This window comes from Pimephales promelas, chromosome 11 (genome assembly GCF_988280905.1).
Source record: "Pimephales promelas chromosome 11, fPimPro1.hap1.1, whole genome shotgun sequence".
Classification (NCBI taxonomy): Eukaryota; Metazoa; Chordata; class Actinopteri; order Cypriniformes; family Leuciscidae; genus Pimephales; species Pimephales promelas.
The window spans coordinates 5,483,658-5,504,265 of record NC_142779.1 but is presented as its reverse complement, the minus strand read 5'-3'; the positions used below and the strand labels follow the sequence as shown (position 1 = coordinate 5,504,265).

At 35.5% G+C, this 20,608-nt stretch overlaps 1 protein-coding gene across 1 annotated transcript in view; it reads left to right on the top strand.

Annotated features, from left to right (window-relative positions):
- Positions 1-20,608, top strand: part of cdh23 (cadherin related 23) — a 247,724-nt gene that overhangs the window by 138,506 nt on the left and 88,610 nt on the right. The window contains exons 11-13 of the mRNA XM_089116802.1: positions 1,173-1,361; positions 11,859-12,008; positions 13,527-13,685. Coding sequence (XP_088972928.1) covers positions 1,173-1,361; positions 11,859-12,008; positions 13,527-13,685 — 498 coding nt within the window. The remainder of the gene's footprint in view (positions 1-1,172; positions 1,362-11,858; positions 12,009-13,526; positions 13,686-20,608) is intronic.

Genomic DNA, 20,608 nt, shown 5'->3' with positions numbered 1-20,608 from the left:
CTTAAATGCCATTTTGTATCATCTGTTCGTTATGTATATGTTGTTTCGTATTGTCCATAAAATATAAAGTTTGCCTGAATTTAAACAAATTATGTTCTGTGTAGTTTATGCAATCTCGCTAGATATGACGTCCTCTGTTAGCGCGCTGCCGATTACTTACTTTTGCGTGATAGCGCATATGTCCCTTGCGCTATACTGTGAGCTTCGGGGGGTACGGCTATTTCGACTGGTGACGTCACTCTTCATTTTATATAGGCTTAATACACACATAAGAACCACTAATCAATACACTAATCAGTATGTGGTTTGCAAAGCAAAATCATTTTACTATAAAAATTCAGGATTACGAATAGGGCTGGGGAACGATTCGCATCCAAAATAAAAGTTTGTGTTTACATAATATTTGTGTGTGTGGTATGTATAACTATTTTGTATATATAAATACACACACATGCACGTATATACTTTATATATATTTATACAGAATTAATATTTTTATATATACAAAATAGCTATACACACTACAGACGCATATATTATTTAAACACAAACCTTTATTTTGGATGCGATTAATCGCGATTAATCGTTGCCCAGCCCTAATTACGAATGTATCAATCGATCATCAGTTATTATTATCAATCAAACTACGTTTAAATGCAAATAAAGGTGCAGGTGGCGTCGCTTTTGAATCAGGGTGGCCTTCGCTGAGCCGCAATTACGCAACCGGCTTTTGAATACGCAAATTGACACGGACCCAAGACTATAAAGATTTTCTTCAAATACATTATTTGAAATATTTAACAAGGTCCGTGTACTTTTTCGGCCATTCGTTTTTCTTTTTTTAACCCGTATTTGAAAAACGAAACTGTTGTTGTATTTTTAAACCGCAAAGTTGAACACCAAAATTTGAACTGTACACAAATGCTGCTGAAAAACAACACCATTTTTATGGCTTTTTGCCCCTTTATTAAACATTTAACATTTTCACAAGATGTGTTCAGTGGAAATAAGAACATCGTCACATGATCAGTGTCACAAATTCTCTGAAAATAGTTCTTACTCATTGTGCATAAAAATTTCTTTATTTCCAGTCCTCCAGATTTCCGTTGCGGTCTTCTTTTGACCCTGCTGTACTGAGATAGCATTCAAAATGTCTTTCCATCTCTGTGTAGGCGACAGAGCTGAATGAGGACCGCACGCCCTCGTCTGCCACCGTCATGACCACCTTCACCATCTTGCTGATCGATAAAAATGACAATCCACCCAGATTCAACAGCTCTGAGTATCGTGTCCTGATCCCCGAGCTGGCGCAGGTCGGCTTCGCCCTGCCTCTGTACATACAGGTCGAAGACAAAGATGAGGTGAGACATACTGTACACACACACAAACTTGTAAAGAGAATATTTTCCCTTCGCATGATTTCACTGACACATACAGTATGAAATATTCAGATGGACAAGCATGTCTATAGTACATTGACTTTGTTTCTTCCTAAAATTCCTACGAGTAAAAGAAACTGTTTGCAGAAGTTTCCAATTTCCATGAACATGACATTTTCTCCTGAGCGGTCTCACTGCACCCCCGTTGGCAGTAGTTCGAAACAAGCTCGAATCAGTCAGATGTCAACCTTTCTCACCTGCTCACCCCTATCAGTCAAGCTTCAAACTAGTCACTCTTCTGAATCTGCTCTCTTGGCTGTAAAGTGCTCAAGTCAGCAGCAACATGCTCGCCTAACTCCACGCTAATTATTTTCAACCTGTAAGCAGTTTTTCGACAGTGCCATCCACACATTTTCAGAGTCAGCACTTATAGTTCATGTTGTATGTGAATGGCAGGTCCAGGTCAGTTGAAATGGCTGACTTCCTCACCTTGATCCCTCATAGGGCTAGGAATTGTATAGGGCTGGTGATAAATGTGCCATTTTTATTTCACTCGCTCAGAAACAATGCAATGAGTTGAGGGTCAATTACATGATGCCCGAAAATACATTCAATTTCTGTTCATGCACTGTAAAAAATATTGTTGATTTAACTTAAAAAAGTAAGTAACCTGGTTGCCTTAAAATTTTAAGTTGATTGAACTGGAAAAAGTGAGTTAATACAATGAAGGAGATTGATTTAACCATCAGAAACTCAAAATAATAAGTTATAATTCTCAACTAAAGAAATTATTTAAGTTAATTTGACAAAAGAAAAAATGTTGTGATAGCAAATCTTGAAATTATTTTTTTTTACAGTGTACATAGTCACTTTTTTATGATGAGCATAATACATTTTTTGTATTAAAATGAATTTTGATATTTTTAGCATGGCATGAATTTAAAAAAAAATGTCAGTGATACGACTTTCCTGATATTACAACGAAAGCCGAATAGAATTATTCGGTTTTGATGATATTTTATAACTATACTTAATTTTATTTTGGATAATAAAAGCAATAATAGCAACTATTTAGCAAAACCATGCTTGCTAAACGTCATTTTAATTTTAGAATGTTGTGTCAGTAAAGCAGGTTTTCTCGAAATCTGTTGCACAACAAAACATTAGCATCATGCTTGTTTTTTTACCAGTTTTGAAGTGTTTGATTTGTAAGTAAGTGTTAAAGCTGAGTTATGAGGTAGAAATATGTGCCTATAGGCTATATATCCTGCTTTTTAAATGTTATGGCTTATGAATGTCAATGTGCGTAGGGAACGCTAGTCAAGGTCCTGATAAAATGTGCAGGATGTTTCTTGCTTTCACGAGCATCATTTGCTGTGTTTGACACATTTTTTAATTAAGGCAATTCATTTTATAGATTTTAATGGAAAACTTGGAATCCTATCTTATCTGCTTAGTGAACTTCACTTAGGAAATATATATTTTTCAAATCAAGTCAAACATTATGATGGGATGTTTCGTAAGAGGGAGACACAATATAATATTTTCTGTTTTGTCAGATGTTCATTGTCTGTATTGGAGAGTTCTGACTCTAAATTCTGATTGGATGAAAGACCTTCAGATCTGCTATAAAATGTCAACTTTCATCACAAACAAGCAAACACACTCTGATATATCCCTGGTCTCTCACATGTCATCTAACACAGCAGAACTCCATTTAGACAGAAGTTTGAGTAGGTGAGATACATCAACAAATTATCGTCGCTAACCAAAAAAATCAATCAGAGATAAGAGCAGCACGAGTTAACTTGACATTGATTTCTGCTTCAAATTACTGGAACAGAGAGTGACAGATAAAAAGAGAGAGAGAGAGAGAGCCATACTAATATAATAGTGTATATTTTGTACAAATAATTATTTTTTTTTATAAAGTAAGTATGGAAGCTTGTTTTCGCCACTGAATCAAAAATTTAAAAGGTAACTCACAATTCTGACTTTTTTCCTCTCGCAATTGCGTGATATAAACTCACAAATGCAATTTAAAAGGTTAGAATTACAGAACTGACTTTTTTTTCTCAAAATTGCGGGATTTTAGCAATGTCAGTCTTTTTTCCCTCAGAACTGAACTTTATATCTCGCAATTGTGAGAAAAAAATGATCCTTTCTGAAGTATTCATTCATTATATAATTTCATAAAAAATAGAATTCAGAGTTTCAATTGTCCAATTTATAATGCTTATTCTAGCAAATGTCATCTAGGTATTCTATGAATGCAGGAAATCTGCATAATTTGCACGGTATACATCAGGGGCGTAGCCAGAATTTTATTTTTGGGGGGTCCCGTCTTTAAATGAGGGGGCAACATTATTTATATATATATCAAGTTGATCTTTCCGTGCTTTTTAAAAAAAGTGTAATATTGTACTTTGAGTTTGAGCGCCTGCCATTGTCACGGCATATTAACTCTCACGCAAAGATGAAGATGACAGCGTACGTTACGCGCAACACATTATATAAACAAATCAAGTTTGAAAATAAGCCGCATTTTACCGCGCAGCATTTTGATTGGTCAATCTATCAATCCTAATAAAACAAACTTTTTTTTTTTTTTTAAGCAATCAGAAATCTGAGGGGACCGGACATGTAAATGAGGGGGCCTAGGCCCACCCAGGCCCCCTCGTGACTACGCCACTGGTATACAGTGTTGTGCAAGTTACTTCCAAACTGTAATACATTAGGTATTACTTGTTACTGTTATTTAAAAGTAATTCATTACCTTACAATATTACTGTCCCAGAATTGTAATGCGTTACACTACTCATGTATTACTTTTGAGTTACTTTCACCAAAATAACTAAGTAGAACTTAACTTTGGGGCTGTAACGATATGCAATATGAAACCAAAATCGCGATTCGCCACACGACTCAGATCCACGAACCTACAGAATCGCGACACACCTCTTCCAACTCCAGCGTTATTCTCCTTACCGTCCAGATCCAATGCTGCCTTATCTTTAAATTAGGCTATTAGTATTATTTGAAGTTAACATTATAAAATACGTAGACCTACACCACAAAACTAGTTGAGGATAAATTATTTAAAATTGGGTCCAGCATTATGGACATGACATTTGCAGTCAAAACTTGAAATAAAAATTCTCAGAAAATACATGTATTGAAACGTATATAGGCTACTTCCTTAAAGGACTCCAGACATTAGACAAATATCAGTCTATGTTTTATTTTTAATATTAGGGAAAAGACACACATTCATGCGTGACAAAAAAATAGGAGGCAAAATATATTTTTTGTAATTCTGTTAATTACACTGCGCAAATCGGATGAGGAAGGGTTGGCTCTCCAGTCTCCATAGAACTTAAAATATTCATTTTATTTTAGTTTTCGTGTTCGCATTTATGAGGAAAAAACAATGTTACAGACGCGACCGCTCTGAACTGGCACTAAAAGACTGCTTTAAACCTTTCACATAGTCTGTTGCCTTTAAGAAGTAAAAGCAGACAATACACTGTAATACAACTGTAATACAAGCCTCACTGAACATGTAACGAGTAAAATATTACTGAAAATTGATTAGTAATGCCTTACACTACTGCGTTACAGCAAAAAGTAATATGTTACTGTAATGTATTACTTTTGTAATGCGTTACTCCCAACACTGCTGGTATACATATATATTGTTCTGCAGAAATAACAATAGTATGCTCTTCTGAACACAGCCAGATAATTACATGTAAACAGAAAAGAGGAAGTCAAGTGTGTTGTCATTTTATGATCCTGTTGAATCAATTATATTGGTCTTAACCTTTCAGCCTTAGAGGGCATATAAACAGCCCTTTTTTTCTTCTTTTGAGCAGTGGGCATTTCCCTTACTCAAGAAATACAGCACAGGCATTTTCAGCTCTCTCAGCACAAGACTTTCTAGAGATGGCAGCCCTTCAATACAGTGAGGCTTGAGTCTGATCCTAATGCAAGTTGAACAACAGTCTTCCAGAGGATCTGACATTTCAATAACCACTTCAGCCTCTGTGTGCACGTGTTTAAAGAGGCTTCTTGGGCTCACGCCAGGTGTTTTTTTAGGGATTGGTGGGGAATTATACCTTTAATTGCTCTAAATGGACATTTTAAATTGACATTTCTACGACATCTAACCCAGTAAGTATGTGTCTTACCGTACTGTAAGTGTCTTACCGTGTTTCCAAACTTTCTCTGTATGGTTCATCTTCAAACTTTCCTACTGATGCGTGTGACAGGCAGCTTTTATCTTCTCCGTAGTGGTTCAGGCAAATGGACGGGCAATTACGCTTATGGCCAGTGAGTGTTGACATCCCTGCATATTGAATGGCTCTTTAAATAGCCCCCATCAGCTACAATGGCTCTCTAAGCGCTCCAAACAAAAACAAGGGGTTATTTTAACCGCCGATGTAATTCGGTCATCGATCTCGAGCGCCATCCTCCGTGTCGCCTGCGTTCCGAGGCTTTTAAGAGCACAAACGTGACGAGAGGTTTCTGCACTTCTGCAATGCTTGACAGTTAGTGGTCTCGATTATGGATAGAGATATGTGCTGGATGGTTTGCCTTTACTGTGTGTTGTCATCCCAGTTGAAGCTGTCAGGTAGATCTCTATTGCCAGAAGAATCGGTCCCACTTTATATTAAGTGGCTTTAAGTACTATGTACTTACATTGGAATTAATAATTTGATACAATGAACTTATTGTGTGCATATATGCTTTTACATTGTACTTATATTTTAAAAATACCAGCATGTAATTACAGCTATAATTACTTTATGTAATTACATTTGTTATTACACAGTTAACCCTCCCCTTACACCCTAAACTACCCTTAAACTGACCCATACCACCATACCTGTCCCTAACCTTACCCGTATCATACCTCAATAGCAGCAAAAGTGTTTTACAATACAACAGGAACACAACAATACTTTGTACTTATTTTTCTATGTAAGAACATAGTACTTAAAGCCACTTAATATAAAGTGGGACCAAATCTTCTATTCATCCCTTTTCCAAACCACTGAATCAATGCAGGGAATAGTGAATGTAGGGTATAAGGGTTGATTTTGAACACAGCCCTGAAGTGTGCCCTATTCATCAGACGATCATCCAGTGGTCCGTGGGCGTGATTTGGAATTCGTTCAGCGTGACCATCACAGTGGATTTTGGTTATTCTCAAGCCATTGAGCATACATCGGTTGTACACTCTTGCAATGCATTGTGGGATTGAATGTGTGCACTTGATAAAGTTTCAAACAGCACTACAAATAGTGCCCTATATACAGGTATAAGGAATGATTTTGGACACAGCCCAGCATTTTCGAAGTCGTCATCTGATTGGTTGAATTCTACAGGATGTCCGGGAGACGTGTGTGTCGCTTTCTTTAACGGTCCGTCTGAAAACAAAGATGCCGTGAAGCTAAACCCCATCATGGAAGAAGAATGCCGTGTTTACAACTTTGACAGTGAGCGCTTATCACGCTAGATTTTCAGAAGTATGTAAAGTTTGCAGCATAAACTCTTTTAAAATGCGTCCAAGAGTTTTACACACCGGTCTGTTATTGTAGGGACATTGACGTTTAATTTCCACGCATCTAAACATGACTCGGAACAAAACAAACCGTGATTGGCTGCTTTACATGTCAGTTAGACGTCCTCTGGTTGATACTTGTCCAATGAAAGCTGCTTTGGAGCCCAGATCTTCTGCCGTCATCTGCTTGGCTTTTATTAGCAATTGTTGGGGTTTTCTATTTGGTTGCCATGATGTTCAGACTGATTGTTTGGGACTTGCTGTGTGGTTGCTAAGGTGTTATAATTGGTTTCTAGGGTGTTGCTAGGTGGATTGTATGGTGTTCCGGGTTGTTAAGACATTGAGAGGATGAGTTTCTAGTGTTTTGGGTAGTTGGCTTTTAGGCAGTTGCTACAGTAGGTGTCATAGATGATTGCTAAGTAGTTTTTAGACCGTTACTAGGGTGTTCTAGATGGTTTCTAGAGCATTGCTAAGCAGTTGCTCATGTTTTCTTGATGACTCTTAAATTATATCTTTAGACTTTTGTGTTCTAATTGGTTTTCTCATTGCTAAGAGGTTGCTAGAGTGTTGCTATGCGATTTCTTGAGTGTTCTTGGAGGTTGCTAGGCAGTTGCTAGGTGTTATAGATGTTAAAGATAAATGGAGTGTGTTTTACAAGAAAATATCATTTCTACTTCAGAATTTCATGTTTAAATCAACCTGTTATTTGGCTTTTCTTTGTATTTTTGGGACAATTTCTGACTTCTGGATTGTTTTAAAGTAAATCCCACATGATTTTTTTCCAGTGTATTTTGGTTTTTAGGCTGTTTCCATGGTGTTTTAGATTTTGGACATTTCTGCTAGAAAATGTGATGAGAAATAAATCTCTGATGAGTCATCTTTGATTTCAGTATTTTAAAAATGCCACAGAGTCATATTGTTTACTTCTGTTGCAGGAATCAACCAATGAATCATTTGCTTGAAGTAGTCTATGCATATTAAGCCAAGATAGGAGAATGTGTTTTAACAGAAAAAAATTACACACATCACCTTAAAAGCTATAAAAATCACTCCAATAGTCCATTACAGCATCTCCGGCAGCGTGCTTTCAAATGGATGATCGTTCAGAGATAATGAGGTGTTATGTCAGCAAATGCAGTGTGCGTCTCTTCATTAGCATTAAGGTTAATGCAGATCAGAATGAAAGTCAGGATTAATGATTGTGTCAATCCGCACGACAATCAGCCGGCAGCTCGCTAGTTAGTTTGTACAACAACAAACTTTTAACTCTTAAGAAAAATAGAGTTTGTTGGGTCACATTTGCATTTGTAGCTTTGTGTTTACAGTCATTTGCAGATCATAAAACAGGATGATTCAGAGAAGAATGTCTGAACAAATGAATCTCTTGATTATGCTTGTATATGAGTTCGAGTGACACAAACTCATTTTGTCCGTCCTCATCTGTTTAGTGGCCGTTCATTCGGTCAGACTTTTCCTCAGCAAGGCCTCCGGCTCGTCATTCTCCTCCTCAATTGCAGCATCCGGCCTGAGGAGTGGCGTGATGGAGGGATTTTTATAACTGAGAGATATAAAAGAAGTGAATACCTGGCTCTTATCGTCCTGTATTTCACACACTCAATCTCTCTCTATTATTTTCTTGTTCTTTCTTTGTGTTTTCATCTGTATGGAAACACCTCGGGGTAAATGTTTATTGAACTCTGAAACTATTTTCTCTGTCCGGATCAATTCACCACGTTGCAGTCACAAACGGCTTCGCCTGTAAAATGGAACCTGGCGGCGGTGTGTGTGTGTGTGTGTATTAGCGGTGTTTTTTATTTAGCATTGTGCTTTAATTTGTTGGTACAAATATTAGCACTGAGCATTAGCGGAGACTGGGGAAGTTGTCACAAGTATCTGGTTTTTGACTCAAAAATGCTCTTTTCTCAATAGCAGTGTTTTTATTATTTTATTTTATTACTTTATTATTTTATTTGATATCCTGTAAAGTAAATTCCAATACTGTCATATTTTTGTGATAGCTGTTGGATAAACAAAAGTGTTATTTTAGTATTATTTATTATAGTATTTATGAATATTTTGTTAATTAATATTATACATTTTCAGTTTTCATTTAAAATTTTTTAATAATTTGGTTCTGCTTTTTGTCATATTTAGTCATTTTTATTTACATTTATTTCGTTTCAGTTGGTTTTCAAGAAAACATTTTTTTTATCTAATATTAGTATTGGTATTTTTTTCACCTTTATCAATTAATACAAAATATTTTAATAGGTTTAGTTTAAGTTAATCGCAACACTGATAAACAAGTTAATATAATAAAGGCAAGAGTCAGGTCAATAAAGAATGTTAGATTTTACAATTTTGGCTGTTTGATTAACTTTTGTTTCAAAATTGTTTGAAAACCTGTGAGATAATGTGACAATTTACCCTATAAACTGTATCAAATTGTTTTTCCCTCATCAATAATAATAATAAAAAAAGTTATATATACAGTATATATGGAGTAAAATGTGTGATAATTAGTTCTGGTCTGCCATATTGCTCCCATATCTCTATATTTATTTTTATTTTTTTAGAATATATATATATATATATATATATATATATCTTGAGATTTTTAACTAAATAAACCCAAGAAATAACATTAAATTGTTTTAACCAAAATAAGAATACTGTAACGATTTTCAAGGCTCAAGGAACAAGTGGCAACTGAAGAAGTTGGAACTGACAAATGATCAACATAACTTTAATAATAATAATAATATATACTTTTATATATGAATAATATATATATAATATATTATATAATATTAATAATGATAAACACTCTTTAGGAAGTTTAAGGGCCAAATAAAAAGCACATTAAATCTGTTGTGATAATCATAATGTTGCTTAATTTTATATTGCCAGAAAAATAACTGTAAATACTACCTAAACATTCACTATATCACCCAGCTCTAACAAATATACTAGTATCCCGCTCTGCTGGTCTAGCATGTTGGTTTGTCAGTTCCTGTGTATGTGTATGAGATCAGATAGGAGCAAAACCCTCAACACCTCTTCTCCTTTTTTTGTGTGAGAGAGAGAGATTACGGCAAAAAAAAAGAAAGAGAGAAGGAGACTCGAAGAGATGAAGTGATTGTAGAGACAGATAAGTGTGGACTTAGTAGAGATAAGCAGCCAGTAAACACACACAATAATCAATCACAGATTCTTCTCACCATGCGCAACATTATTGCTTTTTGAGTGTGTTTGTGTATGTGTGTGTTTGGGGGGTGGTGAGTCAGTATCCTTGCCTCACTTTCCGTCTGAACTATATTCCACATTTTTTCTCGCCGTAAGTTGTTGTGACAGCTCACACAACTGTGTGGTTTTCAGTCAGCAAACCTCGCCATCACTTTAACCGCCAGCTGTCTCACTCACGCATTAGCATTGTGTTTAATCAGAGTGTGTGATGCAGTGTGTGTACAGTATAAAACTGCACTTTCTAAGATAATGATGAGTCATCATTGAATTTACTTCCTGCCATATGTCCTGTCTTCCCCGCACCGGCCTCGCGGAAGAGAGAATGACACTAATGAGGGACTTCCTGTCATCTCTCCATTTGCTCGGGATCTCTCTGTACCTGAAACAGCAACAAGAGACAGACATGATTATTGCAGAACATCGTATTACTTTATTATGTGAGGTTTGAAGTTTTATTTCGAGTCCATCCGATAAAATCCCTGTCAAAACACACTCTCACATTTGTTAGAATGATGAGAGAGAGGAACTTTTTGCAGGTGTGATGGACAGTGGATGCTAAATTTGGCTTTTTTTTTTATTAGACATAAAAAGTTTCCACTCATAGTTCCTTTAAGCATTAACATAGATGTTTCTCAAAGTCTTTGGAAGAATTGAAAGCAGACCCAAATGAGAGCTTTAAAGTCACATGAAATCAATATTGACAATATTTTTTATTGCAACACGAACACGCACGCACATACACCAAATACAAATATGTATTTGTTTATTATTTATTTTCTTTGTTTTGTTTATTGTGTTTTCTTTGCATATAGGGAAATAAATAATATTGCAACTTCCGTTCCATGCCGACTTCAAAATGAAGGTGGATAGCATCTCAGAACATTTGGATGATACATATTTGAGTCATATTTAATTCTGATCGCTGACATCTGGGCAAATGTGCACTGTAAAAAAATATTGATGGTTTAACTTATAAAGTAAGTAACCTGGTTGCCTTAAAATTTTAAGTTGATTGAACTGGAAAAAGTGAGTTAATACAATGAAGGAGAATAATTTAACCATCAGAAACTCAAAATGTTATCTGAACTAAATAAATTATTTAAGTTGATTTGACAAAAGAAAAAATGTTGCGATTACTACACTGTAAAAAAATATTGTTGGTTTATCTTAAAAAGTAAGTAACCTGGGTTGCCTTAAAATTTTAAGTTCATTGAACTGGAAAAAGTGAGTTAATACAATGAAGGAGATTAATTTAACCATCATAAACTCAAAATTATAATGTTATCTGAACTAAATAAATTATTTAAGTTGATTTGACAAAGAAAAAATGTTGTGATTACTACACTGTAAAAAAATATTGTTGGTTTAACTTAAAAAAAGTAAGTAACCTGGGTTGCCTTAAAATTTTAAGTTGATTGAACTGGAAAAAGTGAGTTAATACAATGAAGTAGATTAATTTAACCATCAGAAACTCAAAATAATAAGTTATCTCAACTAAATAAATTATTATAAAGTTGATTTGACAAAAGAAAATATGTTGTGATAACAAATTTACAGTGTGAGTACTCAGAGAAGTCTCTTGTATAATTATGCTTTTTTGCTCTTAGGAGGAGGAGAATGGACAATGAAATACATTATAAAGTAAAATAATCCGTCTGTCTCTACAGGGGGTGAACAGCATGTTTCAGGTGGTCCTGACTGGAAATAACTCTGAGCACTTCAGCATCTCTCCCACCGCAGTGCAGGGCAGAGCTGACCTCCGCGTGCGAGTAGCCGTCCCGCTGGACTACGAAACCATCAGGAGCTACAGCTTTTCTGTGAGTGTTCATCCAGATTTACTTCACAATCCCTGAGTGATCTCATCAGTTTTTGGAGGGGCCGTTCAAAAGATTGAGGTCAATAAGATTGTTTAAATAGTTTTTTTTAAATCAGTACAGTAAAAACTATTTTAAATTTTAATTTTAATTTTTAGACAATTTTAAAACTGTTTAAAATGTTATTAAAGGGATAGTTCACTTTGACATTAATTTTTGGTATGTTTTAGCTTACCTCAAGGGCATCCAAGATGTAGGTGTCTTTGTTTACGCACTATTTTCAATTTTGATATTTTTAGGTCAAACCGTTTTTGTCTGTCAGTCATATAATGGAGGTCTATGGTCACCAACTTCAAAGAGCATGCACCGATAAGTCCAAATTAAACATGATTTAATGACTCGTAAATGTAAGAACACATTGATGGCCTAAGACACGAAACGAGTTCAAGTTCCCAAATCTAAATCTGCTCTGTCTCTGTATTAAAGAGCCATTTTTTTTCTTTGACTTTGGAATAACATTCACTGATGAATTATTCACGATAAGATCAGGAATTTGCATGGACATTCATGTGGTCAATTTTGATATAATGTTAATTTTTTAAGGATGTGTGTTAAAATCAGTTATTGGAGTCAGGGAGCTTCTTCATCTTTGCCTGGAGAATGTAATATGAGATGCAGACAACAGTACAGTACACATTAAATGAACAACAGTAAAGCTCTGTCTTTTCTCAACTTCTGCTTAGAATACACTGAGACTAGATGACCATGCTTGGGTAGTGTTTTTAAGGAAATAAACACAGAGGTTTAGACTGGGGAAAATAAAATACAAATCGATTATTGGCAGTGCTGTCATGCTGCTGGAGTTCAGCTTTGTTTTTACAGTTGATTTAGTTTAAATGACTGGAGCTGCTCCCTACAGCGATGGACTTAGCTTAGCTGAACTGACAAATGACTGCAATCTGCACCGGCACAAAACACACTCAGAAACGTACAGGAGATTCCTTCAAACGGACACTAACTCAACCAGTTGGTAGTCTTGTTTCTTGCAAACATCTGTTCTAATTCATCTAAAAGTCATGACTCAATTGAGCATTTGGAAAAAAAATATTAAAAAGTGATTTTACTTGGAGAGAATGTTTTTGTCTCTTTCACCATCTTTCATCAAACTTATTTGAAATAATTGTTTGAAATGATTAGAAAAAAAATGCTTTAACCAATAAAATCATGGCCTCCTTTTGAGAAATGTATCATACACTCAGAATACTGTATATGTTGTTTTCAAATGCACTGTGACACAACAGCAAACATCATAGACATGTCAGCACATCATCATATAAAAGTGATATAAAACGAACACCAATTTTGGTTTTGTTCCAAAGTCTAGTGGGCTGTTTAATGCCTAGGCTAAAAATCATCATTTTTTCAGTATTTAATGAAATATCTTGGATGGAAAATAGGTTTTTGGTGTTGATGTTGTTGATGGTGATGTGGCTGTGGTTTCATTGCCACTCTTTTCTCCAGCTGTATGCCAACGAGTCTCTGTCAGAGCATGTGGGGTTTGCTCGGGTCTTCATCGACCTCATCAATGAGAACGACAACAGGCCGATCTTCAGCCAGGCTCTTTATAACATCAGTTTACTTGAGAGCACCGCTCCTGGAACATCTCTACTGCAAATAAAGGTGAACACACCAATCGCTTTCTCACATTTGAATTTGGATTTTTGAAAAGTACACTCTATATAGTAGGAATGTATGTAGTATGAATGAAAATACTATTGTATGGTGTGCACATGGTATCACATGGATGAATAATCATATGCAAATTATATGAAGATGAGGATATATGGTTATTTCGGGATGTGCGAGTATTCTTCCGCTGACTGGGATTTATAAAGTGAATTTTGCGCAGGTTCTGGCGTACGAACGGTTTAAATATTTTTTTTTACGTACGCCATTTTTGGCTTTCGGTGCACGTACACTTTTAGTAAGGATCCTACGCACAGTTTTATAAATGAGCCCCCAGAGCTGCTCCGAGAGCCATTTCACAAGCATTTCTAAAAACAAAAACCAAAAAAAAAAAAACGTCTACATATATTGTCGTATCAAATACACCCTCTGTGTCTATCATGGCAACAACGTGATTATACATTAGGATGTTAGGATTCTCATCTAAGTCTTTGACATCCATAAGATTCCTCTCCCTTTCACGGCGTCACGTCATTTGATTTCAGCACACAGTCTGTTTCCAGAGCGCTGAAGGTCATCCCACACTAGGAGTATAAATCACTGTGAACAACCACATGCAGCTCATAAATCCAGCCTATTATCACTCTCCCTCTGTCACTCTCACTCATGGACGCTATGGAGATCAATACTGATCGATACGCAGTCCAGGCTCTGGATTCAGGTGCAGGACTGGTGTCTGCAAGCTAGTCCTAATCATAAAAACTCATTCTAGTTCAGAGCTTCTGCGTTGTGAGGAGGCAGTCCAAGAGCTCAAATGCACAGAAACAATCAGAAATCAGGGCGTCATTTGTTGGAAAAGCCACTTTGAACTTTTAAACAAAACTTTTCTGTTTAATATTGAAGGGGTTAAGTCAAGTTTTCCTTGATGTTTTGAGATCACTATGAACACACTGTAACTTTCAGAACTTCCTCTGCAGTCCAAAAGTAAAACAATAACATATTCATTGGGAAATAATTAGTCAGAAATTTGGCCTGTGATTAGGATGGATTTGCAAGGTAATGTATTCATAAAAAAACGCATGTATTATTACCTCACTGACAACGTTAGATGTTTCCATCTCTCTGATCATTTTAGTTGGACTTTATTATAAGTGGAAGATTAAACGTGGACTACAATGGGAAAAATGTACAAATGGGAAAAAGTATGACCCCTTTAAAAGGGCCAAAATGATCAATCAAATGCAAGACAGACATAATTTGGATGCAACCAGCTCAAAGGTAGGTACGGTAGTTTCATAAAAGGGTCAGAGAATGTTTGGAGATACTTTGACTCACATTATAATACGATTCAGAAAAAGATACAATTATAAACTGCATGTGTCTTTTACACATCTTTTTTATGTGTGTGGTGCCCTAGACAGACTTTTAACTCTTTCAACTCTAACACTATTTATCCTCAATAAATTGCATTTTTTTGTTACTTCAATTTTAATGAAAATAATACCACAATGGAAAACAATAAACAAACAAAAGCCTATGATGGTCCTATAATACAACGCATTCTCACCCCAAGGCGTCACCTTTGACCATGCTTCAATATTTGACGTTTTAGGCGCCCTTTAGCGTCACTTACATGACGCGATCCTACGGCGTCATCTAACTGACGCTAAAGGAAAGCGTCAGTTAGAGGACGCGGTTAGGTTTAGGTGTGGGGTGGGGGTAGGGTACACGCGATCCTAGGGCGTCATCTAACTGACGCTAAAGGGCGCCTAAAGCGTCAGATATTGAAGCATGTCCAAATGCTTCCCAAGGCGTCAGTTAAGTGACGCCTTGGGGGTGAGAATGGGCTGTATAATAAGTTTAATTTAACAAAATGTTATTGATTTTGGGTAGAGCATTTCAGTTCAGTTTGGGGTCAGTCAAAAGAAGTCAAGGGGCTCAACTAGGCTGCATTTATTTGATATATACATATAAGTGTGTGTGTGTACACACACTCATACACACATACACATACATATATATCTTACTGACCCCAAAGGATTGCATGTAATGGCATCTCTAGCTCTTGTTCTCTCTTAATCTCTGAATGAGGCATGTGTGTGTGTATGTCGATAAATGCTGTCTGCTCTTTGTCACTGGTTCACTCATGGCATGTAACGGTCTGTAAAGTCAATAGAGTTACTTTACCCACAATGCCCTGAGGAGCAGCTGAAACACAACTATGTGGCAGCAGCCTTATGATTACTCACTGTCTTTTTCTTTGTTTTCTTTTCTCTTTTTTGCAATGTCTCGACTCTCTCTTTTCCTCACCAATCATCGCTTTCAAACAGCTGCTATAAAGAGCTTTTTCTTAGTTTCTTCACCTAAACCTTTAACACTTTCACATTGTAGTGTTGCAGTCAATGTTATTTCCTTCAGGAATTGCAGATGTAGTTGTGTCTGTATCTCTTATTTTCTCTCTGAGGCTCAGTGTGTGTTAAACAGATGTCTGGACTGCTGCTAACTCACTTCAGCAGTTTAGAAAAAACACACATCCATATGTTCCAACATATACATTTACATAACTGCACTCTCAGAAAAAAAGGTACAAAAGCTGTCACTGGGGCTCTACCTTTTCAAAAGGTAAACTTTTGTCCCTTTTAGGTGCTAATATGAAGAGTTCAGATGCAAAAGCCTCTAAGTGCCATTTGAAATTTTCTTCTAGAATGATAATTTTTATCAAGCATGTATATTTAAGTTCAGTCATTTCACTTAAATGGCAATGATAATTACCTATTAATTGTTATTTAAGTGAAATGACTGAACTTAAATATACAAGTTTGATAAAAAATCATCATTAAAGAAGAAAATTTCAAATGGCATTTAGAGGCTTTTGCATCTGAACTCTTCATATGTACATTTTAGGTGCTAATACTGTATGTCCATTTCATGAGCTAATATGTCAATTTTAGGTGGTAATATGTAGATTTTAGGTGGTAATATGTCAATCTTAGGTGTTAATATGTACATTTTAGGTGGTAATATGTCAATTTTAGGTGTTAATACAGTATGTACAATTTAGGTGATAATATGTACATTTCATGAGCTAATATGTACATTGTAGGTGCTAATATGTACCACTAAGGTACCAATATGTAGCCTTTGGATACAAAAGTGTACCTTTTGAAAAGGTACAGCCCCAGTGACAGCTTTTGTACCCTTTTTTCTGAGAGTGTGCTAGATACCTGTCGGCTCGTTATGACGGATGCTCAATTTTTCTCAATTTGTTTAAACTATAATGTCATTTTTAGGATTTTCAAATTGCACTCAGTAAATATTGCTTGTTGTTTAGCCAACCATTATATACCTAACCATATATATATATATATATATATATATGCACTTTCAAATTTCCAGCTCCAAATGCCTACATCTGCTATGTTTTATGTCTATTAATGCTATTAATCTTACATGCTCACAGCGTGTCTGTGTATCTATTAGCAGTAGCAAGTCTATACTTGATCAAGTCCGCCGTCAGTACCAAATACATTAACATTTCTATATTCAATGCCATATGTCGTTCAACCCCTACTAGTATATATTTCTTTTTATTTCAAGAAAACGTTCAGACTCGCATTAAGCCAAGTGCTGGAGCAGATCACTCTGTCAGAGCTGATTGTTCTTTAAATGCTGTTTTTAGTCTTTCTTTCAACTTAATCTGTGCCCGGGAACCCAGCCCAAAGAGCTTAGACTCTGAGTATCTGGATTGTGAGCTATCAGTGTGTTTGAAAGACCACTTGAGACACGTTCTCCCTTAAAAGAAGAGCTCACAAACCCAAAGGCCATATCACTCCACAAATCATTCATCTCTATGCCACTAATGCCACCAAACAGAATTAAATTGAAAATTAAATGGCCCAAATGCTATAACATTGGAATATGTAAGGGCCGGTGTCAATTGGGCCTATCAACTATCATTTAAGGATTATACGAAGTACATAGGAACGACGTTAATTTAAAATAAATAATAAATAATAGCCTATTAAGTGAATAATTTCATTACATTCCTTTTTTAAATTAAATATTTGGACATTTAACACTTCATTTAACGCCTAAGTACATTAAAGATGATTGTTAATGCTTGCAAGTGCAAGTACGTGTATTAACTAAGCTATCAGGCTAATTAGGGTATCTGTGTGTTATTCTCTAGGATAAGTTAACTAATCCAGACATTAATGGCCATAAGAATGTAGTTTAAACCGCATTTACCATAACATGATTTTGTAGGAATTGTGATCAGGCGCTTAAGACAGTACCTATTAAAAGCCAATGGGAGAGTACCTATCAGAGACCCAATTTTGAGGAGGATCTGATGTGTCACCACACTGTAAAAAAATATTGATGGTTTAACTTAAAAAAAGTAAGTAACCTGGTTGCCTTAAAATTTTAACTTCATTGAACTGGAAAAGGTGAGTTAATACAATGAAGGAGAATGATTTAATCATCAGAAACTCAAAATTATATGTTATCTGAACTTAATAAATTATTTAAGTAGATTTGACAAAATAAAAAATGTTGTGATTACTACACTGTAAAAAAATATTGTTGGTTTAACTTAAAAAAGTAACCTGGGTTGCCATCATTTTAAGTTGATTGAACTGGAAAAAGTGAGTTAATACAATGAAGGAGAATGATTTAATCATCATAAACTCAAAATAATAAGTTATCTCAACTAAATAAATTATTATAAAGTTGATTTGACAAAAGAAAATATGTTGTGATTTTTTTTTACAGTGCATAAGTATACAATAACTACATTATTATTGTATAAATAATAATTATATTTGCATTATTTTGGTACTTCTAGTTGCATAGAAATTCCACTATTTCACAGGGACTGAAATGAGAAACACACAGTTCAGGTTTGCTGTCATGACAGGTTTACTCTTTGGGATTCTTTGGTAAGATATTCAGAGCCGTAGGTACGACACAGAGCACTTTTTAACCTCTTTTTATTCCAAAAGAGCAAGAAAAGCCTTTTTTCTCCAATTTTTCAATGACATGGCCCCTTTAGCACTATTCCAGACTATATCACGCCATAAATATAGCCTCATTAACCCTTAACGATCACTTATTACCCGTTCATATAATCTGTCTGTCTTTTTAACATGGTCATAAAAGCTCTTTTATTTCATTAAGTGAGTTTAGTGCTGTGATCCTGTGAGCGCGGGCCCGTAAAATCAGCAGCAGACTCACGGCTCAATAGCATCGCCTTTCACGGTGCGCCGTAACTGCACGAGCTGTGAAAGCAGGGGGATCCGACGCATTCACTGTGAAAAATACAGTGAGTTTACCTGGTGGTGTTTCCCCAGCTGTTTTTGGCTGATGTATCCCTATACGAGCCCCATCATTAAAGCTTTCAGGATGTAGCTCTACTTGTGTGGTTTTCAAATTGGTCACATGATGCTGACAGAAACGCTCTAGTTGTGAACACTTTCAAAAATAATCCATTTTAAAATGTAATTTATTCCTGTGATGCAAAGCTGAATTTTCAGCAGACTTTAGTGTCACACGATCCTTCTAATGTGCTGATTTGCTGTCTTGCTTGGCAGTCGACAAGTGTTGATGTTGTAGAATGAGTCATTTGTTCTGCCCACTTTATAGTACACTTTATAGTATACATTCATATATGCTTTATTTGATTTAGCAAAGTAAAGATTCCAAATTTGTGAAAGTTGGTGTAAAGATTTTTATTAAAATTAACAAAATATATAGTTTCATAAATTCTGTAGTCATTAATTAGACTTATACTGAGAGAAATGTATATCACTGACCAGATGCCACTTGGTGAGATTTTAGTGTAGATTTTGTTGTTTAAATACCCCAACTTTATTTATATTGTGCAGATTGTTCAAAGCAGAAATAAACAGGAAAATAATGTTAGGCAAACAATCAAATATGAGACGAATTCTGATGTAAAGCAGAATACAATGGTGTCAGGTTACAGCTCAATTCAGTCAGTGTTGATTCAGTTCAGTTCAATGTGTGGAGTTCATCAATTTTGAAATGAGTTCAATTCATCTATACAGAAGACAACGGTGTCGTTCACTTTAAGTCGATGTTGCAAAATTTGATTCAGCTACTCATGTATAAAGCAGCTTTGCAGAAAACTATCATAGTCTAAATCAAATCAGTTCAAATTTGTCAAGTGTCAGTGAAGTCAAATTGTTAATGCAGAATTATGGATTATTAAGTATCTTTTAAACCCTAACTACACTCTAAAAAATGCGGGGTTGTTTTAACCCAATTCCATTGGGTTACATTTTTAACCCAATGTTTGAGTTTGTCCATATTTGACCCAAAATTGGGTTAAAAAAACCCAGTATTGTACAGTATTGCACTGTATCTAAATACAGTGCACTCCATCTGCACTCTCAGAAAAAAAGGTACAAAAGCTGTCACTAGGACTGTACCTTTTCAAAAGATAAACTTTTGTCCATTTTAGGTGCTAATATGTTCATTTTCGGTGCTAATATGGACATTTATTTGCTAATATGTACATTTTAGAAGCTAATATGGACATTTAGGTGCTAATATGTACATTTTAGGTGCTAATATGGACATTTAGGTGCTAATATGTACATTTTAGGTGCAAATATACATTTAGGTGCTATTATGGACATTTAATTGCTAATATGTACATTTTAGGTGCTAATATGGACATTTATTTGCTAATATGTACATTTTAGAAGCTAATATTTACCATTAAGGTACTACTTTACACCCTTTAGGTACAAAAGCGTACTTTTTTGAAAAGGTACAGCCCCAGTGACAGCTTTTGGACCTTTTTTCTGAGAGTGTGGAGACAGAACTGGAAGAAAGCCTTCTCAGTCCAGTTTGTTCAGTTGAACAAACGCTATGATTTTCTACATAATCTA